Here is a 10,989-nt window from a genome sequence, read left to right as displayed (position 1 = left end):
TCCCTACAAGTGTATAATCAATAACATGGTTGTGAGGCCACTTTCTTAAAGCTCATCCCCAATTCTTTTGATCTAGTTCTGTGGTGTAAGCTTTTTCTCCGTATTCTAGATGAGTGTTGACTCTGTGCAGCTGGATATCTGCAACAGTATTCTTTCTGGGGTTTTTTGTTTTTTTTTTTGTTTGAAAAATCAAAAGGAAAACTTTGGAAAAACTATTAGTGCTTCTCTCCTATCTGCATTTTAAACTTGTTGGTATTTGGTTAAAGCCTCACTGACTGGATAGATATACCTACTGAAAAGGTGATTGTTGAATAAAGAGTGACTTTTGGCCTTAAAATGGCTCCCTGCCTGGGCAATTTCTTTTTCAAGACTTTCTACTGACAACGTACAGGTCTGTTGAGGACTGGTAGCTGTATTTTCCACTGTGACTTTCTGTGTTTATTCCTTTTAGCCTGGCTTTCTAAGGAGACAAGGTCTTTTCATTGTACTATCTTAGACTTCTCCCTTAATTTAGCAACCCATTAAATCATTTCAAACAGCTTGACAGAGAGTCTGAGTTTCAAAGGTAATTAATTTTCTACAAGTCTTATTAAAATAGCCATCCACATAATGTATGTCTCCTACTTAGCAAAATACTGTGGCTTGACTTTCCCCTTACTACAAAAGATACTTTAAAGTTCAAGTCTGTGGGGGAAACTTTATTTGTAACTTGTATGCCTTCCTAATGACAAAAGTTAATGAACCTCTAGAAACAAATGTGTAGGAAAACAGTCCTGATTGCACTGTTTTATCTACTTTTCTTGGTAACAGAGGGTTTTCAGTGGGTTGAAGGCAGGGGTGGAGGAAGAGACAGCATCTCCATGAGTCTTTAGCAATACTGACTCATACATAGTGCACCGGTACATTTTTGCTTTGCACAAATCTGTTATAGAAGAGTGTTAAACCAAAAACCTGTTGTTATTGCAGTTGTGGAAAAAAGAGAGGATTCTGGACTAAAATGCAAAGGTAAAAGACTAATATTGGTAATACTTTGATCTAGATGATACTGCTACCTTTAATTAAAATATGATTATAATACAGCTGGACATACAAATCATAGTTTTAATCTGGTTAGTGTAGTTAAAAGTAATAACGAAATGTGCTGACAAATAGTTCCATGGTAGCTGTGCAAGTTTCCTTCAACCTGGCAGGTGTACTAGGGTTGCTGGCCTGTACTGAAGTCAATGCTACCATGTTCACACTAGTTATGTCAGCCTCCCTGGACAACTGGAATTCCATTTTATGAATAGATGCTTCCAAACTGAAATTACTCGATTTGAAGTAGTTGACAGCATGTGGCACCAGGGGGAGTAAATAGGCTATATTTTTTAAGTGCTAGTTATTAGGACCTCACTTCATGTGTGGTTTTTTTAACAAATTATTTTCTCAAGGTTTAGAAATATCACCCTGTTTCTAACAAGAAAATTTCAAATATGTTTCATAAATCGTGTTAAAAAAATAAAATAAATAGAATAACTAAATTTCATAACTAAAACACAGAAGGAACATGTCATCTACTGTCCTGCGTAAAAGGTTGTAGCATTTTCTTGAAGTATTTCTGCATCAAAAACTTCAGGCAAAGCAAAAATACGAATTCTGTGTGAATTCACATGTCATCTTGAGCAAGGCCCATTCTTATTTCACGAAAAATTAACAGTTTATACTGTAGCTTCATTGTATATACTGTCAAAACAAGCAGCATTGTTAAAAATAAAAATTTCTACCTCATGCTCCTTTAAGGACAGTTAACAAAGGATAACTAACTTACTATGGTTTCTATAGAATACTGAGGTTAAGATCAATATCTTGCAGTTTATATATAAAAATTGTGTGATTTATTCAGCACTTATATTTTAATCTGAATTTTCTCAGTCCCTCTGCTCTCTTTCAGTATTCATACATTCTTTTTTTTTTTTCTCCTTCCGTTGTATCATATATATCTTGCTCTTTATTGTACCAGCACTAACCATCTTAAGTTAATGACTTAGATGCAAAAGGACTACTGTAAATGGGAGCATTTTATACTGAGAGAGAGATTACTGGCAACCCTGTATGTTTTGGTTCTGTAAAAGCCTCCAGTGTCTGGTCAGTATTACAGTGGGTATTGCCAGCCTGTCATCTGAGACAGAAATTGTTTGTTAGACGATAGTTTTGATTCTGATGTGTGCTGTTCCATCATTAATTAGAACTAGCCAATCTGTTTATAAATATTCATCTGGATATTTAATAAAATGACAAACTCAAGGTATATGGGTAATGAGTGGGGTAACACTTTTTTTTTAAGACAGACTGAAAACTCTCAGTTTCATCTATCCATAAATATTGAGAAGAAATTGAAATTTTTTGTGTACTGTGAACCAAAGCTTTAGTCAGTTGTTAGTTCAATGACAAGTCTAATATAGTTTGTCTAATATAATGTAAGCAGAGGGATGGAGAACTTCGCACACTTAGTTATCTTGTTTAAAAAATAAAGCAAAAAAACTGTAACCACTTTGATCATTGTACTGTTTTTTCTTCGCCATAGTTCCTCTGACTGATCTTGTACAAAGTCGTGTTTGTAACACCTGAGTCACAGAAAGTCTGAAGGGTGGAAAGATCAACAGTGGCTAAAGCTACTACCTCTTACAGCAGGGAAAAATAGGACCTACGGTAAGGTCCAAAAAAGTCTCTGAGCAAAAGACAGAGTAGATTAGCCAGAATTGTCATCATTGAATCACAGACGAATGGTATCAGAAAAGCACATAAATGACCCTGGAATATATAGGAAATACTAAAAGTTAGTCTCAGATCTCCTACCTGAAGGTGGTCATGATTGGCAGGCAGCCGCTGTAGTGCTGCAAATGTGTCATTCATCCTTGCAGATCATAACACCTACTGACCTAAGCATTTTTAATTGTCTCTCTGACTTTGGAAACAGTGTTAGTGTCTACCAGGTGCAACAGAGATGTCATGGAAAAAGCTGGTTTACTTCTATGTCTGTGACACAGAGTTGGAATCACTATGGAAGACCCTGGAAATAAAATGGTACTGCTTATTGCAGCCTTTGGTAAAACAGTCTGCAGAAAGTCTTTTACATGTATTTCTGGAGCATTTATTTAGCTGCATAACATATGAATGATCGAGCAGCACAGCACTGGTTCCCAACTTGTGCTTAGTCTGCTGATATCCTTCCCAACCAATTCTGCAAGTAGCATAACTTCAGTAAATTTTATCTGTCATTGTAGCAAGCCAACATAGTTAATTCAATGTTCAGAGGACAGATGCAGACAGAAATAAAACAATATTTGTCTAGCTGAATCTAGTGCAGTTTGAAATTACTATGCATGTAAGAAGTAGTAAGAAATTAAATAAGGGCTTCTTAAAAAAAACACATTAGGTAAAATTGTTGTAATACAAAGTACATACTGAAGGAAATAGAGGGAGATACTGAAGAACTGTTTCTCTGAATCCTCTTCCTGACTTAAGGGGAAAGGGAGGACTACAGAAATCAAAGTGGACAAGAAGTAGAATGTAGTATTGGATTCATTAAGCACTGAAAGACTTCTGAGTGCAGAATATGAAGATGTTTTCATTGCAGCACGCAATCATTCAAGAACTAATTTAATTATATTTACCAATTTCTTATTATTTTAAATATAATTAACAAGCTTCATAGTACTGAGCATAAGTTTGGTGTTGCCAGAGTGAGAAACAAAAGCAACAGAAATGACATCGAGGTAGGTTTTTTCATTGCCAGTTTTCAAGAGGTGTGAAAGGAGGGAAATTTAAATGTGCGTTTGTGGAAGATTCTTTAAAGGTTGCGGCACTAAGGTAAACCTCAGCAGGCCTAACTGGCATGGTTGGTGCAACTGCACTGCTTGGCTATCCATTCTGCCTCACGCAGAACTAGGTAGGTGTATCTGTGTGGCACTTCATTCTTCCATGTACTGCACGTGCTGGAATACACTGCTGATTCTATGGCAGTGCATTATAAGGGAGGCATAAAAGCAGTTCAGTGCTACTTAACCTGCCCTTCCTCCAGGTTGCTAATTTTTAAATTTGTGTAAAGATATGTAAGAGTTGTAATATAACATTATTTGATAAAACAATGAATGTGGAAGGAGTTGTTTAATATCTTACTTTACTAATGCTGTTCTTTGTCTTTTCAAAGGGAAGTCACTCCACCAAAGTGGAAGCTGTGGTCCGAACACTGAAGAGAATTCAATTTAAAGATCCAGGGGCTAAATCCTTAGTTTTCTCAACGGTATTAATCACCATTTTCTGTCTTGTCTTTGTGCATGTGTGAGTTTAAAGCAGTCATAATATTTTCAGGAATTAGTTTAGCTACCAAAATGTTGAATCACTCTGGACAGCCACTTGATTGTTTTGAGAATTTGTAGGGCAATTCATGTAACTGGGACATAAACAATGATCGTAGTCAACAGATGTAAAAGCTTGTTTCTTTAAAGGGCAAACATTTAGATTTATATGGGAGCATTAGAAATTCTAGATATTTTTAAATGTAATGTCCAGATATTTTTGATACATTGTAAAACTGATTTTGTGATGGCTACCAATTTCTTTTATTCAAGCTGATCTTTTAAATTGTATTTCTTATTTAGTTTTATGAAAGATTCGGTTCCTGGCACACAAATCCTTCCCCCCCTTCCCCCCCCCTTTTTTTTTAAATTGTAAATGCTAGTATTTTGAAAAGCCTTTTTATCTACTCTTTCTTAGGGAAGTTAATTAGTATATTTTAGTTGTCATTGCTGTTTGTAATGTTGAGTTACTTTTATTGTGTTGTGTGTTTTTCTTTTTTTTTTTTTTTTTTACAGTGGCAAGATGTGTTGGACATAATTTCAAAAGCTTTGTATGACAACAACATGATTTTTTCTCAGATCAATGGAATTAGTAAATTTCAGGTACATAAAGGATATTTTTCTTAAAATTATTTTCAGTGGGGAAAATTACAGTTCATAGAAGTTAATTTGGTCCTTGTACTACACTGCTTCATTTGAGAAACTGAAAGAGCAGCAAATTTGTTTGGCAGAAGCTTTGATCTCTAACTCACAAAAAGCCACAATTTAAAGCCTTTGGAGATGAGCAGTACATTCACTTTTGAGAAAGACGCATTAGCATGGATGTTAAGGATGAGACACATTGATCATCACTGTTGCAAGAAGTTCTTGCCTTCCTGATATCTGTCGAGTATCTGTTCTGGGATGACAGGTCTTGGATCAGTCAGGCTGCAAGACTGTCACTCTGGGACCTGTAGTAGCTGCTATAATTTCTTGAAAACATAGAGATGTCCCCCACGCTTTTTATTGAGGAACTTTGGTCACGTTGCTGTGATGTTTGCCTTTTAGGAAAATCTCTCTGCATTTAAATACGATCCCAACATCAATATTTTGCTGCTGCCTCTTCACACTGGTTCCAATGGACTAAACATCATCGAAGCAACTCACGTTCTGCTTGTGGAACCCATTCTGAATCCTGCACATGAGCTACAGGCTATTGGGAGAGTACATCGTATTGGCCAAACAAAGTAAGAGTTAAAATTGAACTGAGTGGTTTAGATGTGGTCCGGAATAGAACTGCATACAGTAATCAGAATAAATCTAGTTCACTGAACTTTTCGATTTTGGAGATGAGGGTATTCATAGGAACCCTATTTTTAAAGGTGATAATATAAGGGACAGAAAGATTAAAATAAAAAAAAAAGTTTGCTGAAAATACACAATGTGTATTTTGGGGAGTTCTTTTGTGCTATGGGGGTAAGATGCGTTTAGGCATTTAGGAAGAGTGTAGGCTCTTGAGTCCAAAATCCTGAAAAACCTTATTCAGCTGCTGCCCTATTTTATGTGTGCCGTTGATGCCTTAGTTGTTCACTTCAAAGTTCTACTTGTAAGCATGTCCAGAAATCTCTTAACTTTGCAGGTCTGAGCAACTCACCATTTATGTCATATGTGGCTAAGTTCAGGTACAGCCCTTCCTAGTTCACTTGAGAGGCTCCTTCTAGCTGGTCATTCCCAGCTCCAGATTAGGAGCTGCATAAGTCGTTGGGGTTTTTTGGGGGGGAGGGGAGGGGGTTTTTTTGGTTTTTTTTCTTCCCAAGAAGAAAGTTATAGCACACACTTTTTATAACTGATTAGTTTTTAAATCGCAGTCCTGCCCTCACCCCCATCTACATCTTTTTGAAGACATTAATGAGTTTGCATGTATTTTGTTTGTTTCAGTGATGTAAATTTTACACGAGTAGTACTGAACACTTAACAAAGGTTTTGGAAAGTTTGTCCTGAACAGAAAAGATGTATATGTTTTTCCTTAGGTTTCCTGTCACTTGAAAAAATAATAAAAACCCCTGTACATAAAGAAGAAAAATAGCTGGAATCAATTCTGGAATAATAATATTCTAGAATAATAGTGGGGTTTGTGTTCTGGAAATGAAGGCAAAGCGAGAGGGCATGAATGAGCATGTATGTGAAAGAATGTTTATGAACAGGTGGATATTTGGGTGTGTTGGTAAAGATTTTGAATTAACTGTGAGGGCATAGGAAAGATTGATTGCAACAGCCTGCATTATAATTTTAGATGATGCTGGCACAAAAGGTCTAGCAAAACCCTTACAATAAAACCAGCAAGAATGCGTGCTGTACTTCTTAATAAGATTTCAGCAAGGCTTATTTGAAAAAGGGCTGTGTTCAAGTACTGTGGGCATAAGGAAATACTCTGTTTAGTTTCACTGGTGCAGCTATTGCCAGTTCAGTTGTTCTTATTTACTTCTCTTTTTTTGGGTAGACTTTTGCCTATGAATCACAAAGTATTCCCCGAGAATTCCTCTGTATAATGTTACCTGCCAATGTTTCAACTTAAGATCTGAAAACCATCCAAGCACTTTTAAGGGTTCATATCTTGAAAAATGTTTATACTGGGGAGCCTGGAGTGATTTTTCATTTTTGTCTTTGGAGCTGACTCTCTTCCATTTCACCTTCTTGTGCCTGACATTTCATTTTTTTTATTACAGCTTTCTTTTTGAAATTTTATTTCATAAATGGAGTTCTCATTTTGTCTTCTGTTTATTGACATTTTGGTTGTTATGTTTTACTGGTGTTTACAATTTCATGTTTACTGACTACATTTACTGACTTTTTAAAAAAAAATTATAGTATTTTGCCGTCTTCAAGAACAATATTGTTAAAACTCTGGGAATGAGCTTTAATTATCCATCACACTGAGCTCTGTCTCTTGGACTGACTTGTGACAATGCAGTATAAACGACAGGCTAGGCACTTGAGGACTGTTTGTTTATAGTACGGACACAGAAAGCAGAACTTTGCTCTGCATTTGCTTTAGGGTTTTAGTTAATACAGCTTATATTCATTCAGTATGTGATCCATCCAAGTGGGAGTGTGTGCTCTGGGAGGCACTAGGCAGCCTTAAAGGTCAGCGGAAGTTGTTAATCACCTTGTAAGATTTCTTTCTTAAAATACAGAGGCGTTTTTTCAGCACTCTTACAATATGAGACAAAAATGCGGTCTTGAACTTTGACAGTAACAGCATAACTTCTGCTCACTTCTGGTCTTGTTTTCTTTTTTAACACATTCAGATCTACCATTGTTCATAGGTTCCTGATAAAAGCAACAATAGAAGAGAGAATGCAGACTATGCTGAAAACTGTAGATAGAAGGTATGTGTTCAATTTTTTTAAAACATCATTATTGCATGGAAAATGAAAAGGTGGTTCTCTGCCATACTTTTATTACAGTGAGGTATGCATATCTTACATATAAACTTCAACTGTTCTCTTTCAAATTGTTTTGATTGACAAAAAAGTTTTAAGACTTGAAAAATTGATCTTTTAACCTGGTTCCACTAACTTGAAGCTTAAGGTATTTTAATTCTCTGGAGAATATTTTGGTTACATTTTTATATTTTATTTCATAAAAGCCCAATTAATTAATAAATTATGTGTTATGATTTATCTTTTCAGTTTACCTATTTCCATTAGTATAAAAGCATTGCAATTACTAGAGTAATACTAAGCCTGCCACTGGAGTAACGGCATATGTTATAAGCTCTAATACAGGACATTAATTCTTTCTTCCATTATTTTTAAATTCTGCAAACCTAGTCTGTCAGTTCTGTGTCACACTGGTTGGTTTTGCAGTCAGTGCAAGAGTTGTCCAGGTGCTAGCTCATAAGTCAGTCTGGTGTGCAGACACAGAAAGCAGTTTTCATTGTGTTTATCTTGTCAAAATCTATAAGCAATGACGGACTGGGAGTGAAACAGAAGTGGTATTTACATTCTTTATGCAGAAAGTACAAGAGGTTTGTGCCTCTTTAACTGTATTGTATACACATAACAAATCCAGGAGGAGGCCTTAGTTTAAGAAAATTAGTTATTTTTCCAGTTGTTTGGCTGTTACAAATTATGAGACTAAAAATTTACATGCATATCTTTGGCTGTAGTTATGAAAGATTTCAGCTTTAGCTTTGAAAGAATGATTTAATCAGTTTCCGTATCTGTAAAGTAGCACTACTTTTGCATACAAAATTCAGATAAATATACAGTGGTTGAATGATCCAATGAGGGCTAATGTTTTGAAAGTAATATCAAACCTTATGCTTGGAAGCTGAAGCCAATCCCTTAAACGTTAAGAGGGCAAAGCGGGTTATCCCATGTTCTGCTGCCTCTGCAGTGTTTGGTGTTGACCGCTGTTAGGGACAGTAGATGGACTTTGTATCTTATTCAAAATGTGTAAGAGAAGTAGCTGATCAGAGTATGCATTTTCCCTGATAGAAAGTGTGTTTTCCTGCTGAGCTTCAAAGCTGAACAGTTATTGGACTCTGAACCATGTGGTTTGTCTTCAGCGCATACAGCTTGTTACTTAAGTGGATTCCTTTTCTGATGTCTGCATGCAATTTTTTCCCACAGCCACACGAGCTCTTCCATGAAACAGTCAGAAGCCTCAGTTCTGACAGTGGCAGATTTGGCTGACCTTTTTACAGAGGAAACTGAAGAACTTGAGTAAAAACATTGGTTTGGCCTAATGAAATCAGAAAGTACCTGACCTAATAAGCACCGGTATATAATCCACTTGATCTGTCATTCCTGTAAACATCATCTAACATTCGTCCGTAACGGAGCTATTGGAAAAGTCTTAATTGTTACTGGTTTATTCTGTGGTGAAGTTCTTAGCAGCACACACTTCTGATAGCACTGGAGAAGACTTGCACTTTGCACATTATACAAAAACATGGATTTTAGTCCCAAAGAGCATTTGAGCTGGATGCTAAAACTGAGATCTTGGACCCCTGGTTGAGAGGATTTTTACCGTCAGGTTTGATTGGCTAGTAGCTCACTCTGAGAGCAAAACTATGTGGGTGGTTGGGTGGGAAAGGGAAGCAGAAAAACACAAATCTAATTTTTTTTACTGTACAAAGAATTGTTAGAAAGAATGACTGTAAATTAATATTCTTCTAGAAAGGGCTTGTTAATGCAGAGTTACTGAATGTCTTATTGGTAACACTTTAAATGACTAATCTTTACTAATAATTTGGATATTTGTATTAGGCTTTTAGATATTCATAAAGACTTGTGACAGTTAAAAATTTCATTGTTAATGCTTACTCGCTGCAAAATGATGATAATTAAATTATGCTTTTTGTATGTGTGCTGGTCTGGTAATCAGTTAAATACTTGAACTTAGTGTACATGTTTTCACTTATTCTTGAAGCCATGACTAATTTAGTGCTTTGGTTTAAAAAAAAAAAAAAAAAAAAAGAGTATGCATTTGTTACTGAATTTTTAAAAAATTAATTGGTTAATCTGCTGATCACTTTATAATCATTTGGTGCTTGTGTAGATTTTCTCACCCTGATTTCTTTGTCTAGTTCTCCCCCTTAAAAATGCAGCAATCTAAATATTCAAAATAGATGAGATTAAGGTAGGCAGTCTAATTATTAGGTACCTAGTCTAAGTTAGATAAGCAGTGGAGAGAGATGAAACTTTTGTGAAACTTCATCCTTAGATACGCGAGATCACTCTACCCCATCTCTGTTGACAGTAGAGAGTTTAGAAAACAAATCTAGGCTAACTTTTGGACTGCTCAAAGTAGGCAAGATAAATTTTAAACCTTTTGGCATAGCTTGTGGATATACATTTGCTTAACACCATTTCTGAAGGTATTACAGAAGCAAGCTCAGTTACGCAGTTGGTGTTAAACACAGTTTTGTGTTTAAAGACTGGGCAAATGTATATGCATAAACAACAGGCTCCTTCCCTCGAATTACAGTATTTACTGCTTCAGTAGACAACGGGGTTTGTATAATTTAGAAATCTTACTTGAGGTTGAAATTAAAATGAGTCCTTTAAGAAATATCGTTGTAGAATTTTTACTCTAATCATGTCTGCTAAATAGATTTGCCATATAGTTATTGAGCTTCTTGAGTTCTGTTTTCAGTAATACTAGATTTGAGTTGCACCGTTTGGGTATTAAGCCTATCCGCATGGTAGACAAGTTTTCCGCTGCTGACAACAAATGTGAATAGAATTTACATGAATAATATTGTATCAGGAAGTGGGTTTTTGGCATTTATAGTCTGTTGTCCTTCTGGACCGATTAGATACTTTAGTAGTATCTATCTTTAGTTCTAAAGACTATTTGAGTAAATTTACAGACAATGTATCTTTATTTCCCGTATTTGTAATATGTATTAGTCTTATTTATACATTTTGTTTTGGAGATTACTGATTTTTTTGCAGATTACAGTTTTGCAGCAAGGGAAATAGAATAGACAGACTTTTTTTAAAATGAGATTGATCAAACAGTTTGCACAGAGACTTGAACATATTGGGAACTCAGATGACCCTAAGCAACCTGATCCAGCTTCAAAGTTGGTCCTACTATGAGTGGTGTGTTGGACCAGATGACCTCCATGGATCCCTTCCAGCCTAAATTATTCTACAGT

General features: G+C 35.8%; 1 protein-coding gene across 1 annotated transcript in view; it reads left to right on the top strand.

Annotated features, from left to right (window-relative positions):
• The window catches only part of LOC104080338 (E3 ubiquitin-protein ligase SHPRH-like), a gene marked incomplete at its 5' end in the record, with an annotated part of 19,622 nt that extends 10,456 nt beyond the window's left edge, over positions 1 to 9,166 (top strand). Inside the window, 5 exons of the mRNA XM_009582699.1 lie at positions 4,190 to 4,282; positions 4,854 to 4,940; positions 5,385 to 5,563; positions 7,625 to 7,705; positions 8,954 to 9,166. Of these exons, the coding sequence (XP_009580994.1) occupies positions 4,190 to 4,282; positions 4,854 to 4,940; positions 5,385 to 5,563; positions 7,625 to 7,705; positions 8,954 to 9,050 (537 nt within the window). The remainder of the gene's footprint in view (positions 1 to 4,189; positions 4,283 to 4,853; positions 4,941 to 5,384; positions 5,564 to 7,624; positions 7,706 to 8,953) is intronic.
• Between the last annotated feature and the right edge of the window lie 1,823 nt (positions 9,167 to 10,989).

The sequence above is a fragment of the Fulmarus glacialis genome, unplaced genomic scaffold (genome assembly GCF_000690835.1).
Source record: "Fulmarus glacialis isolate BGI_N327 unplaced genomic scaffold, ASM69083v1 scaffold3328, whole genome shotgun sequence".
Taxonomy (NCBI): domain Eukaryota; kingdom Metazoa; phylum Chordata; class Aves; order Procellariiformes; family Procellariidae; genus Fulmarus; species Fulmarus glacialis.
The sequence above is the reverse complement of the archived record's forward strand: the minus strand, read 5'-3'. Positions and strand labels throughout refer to the sequence as shown.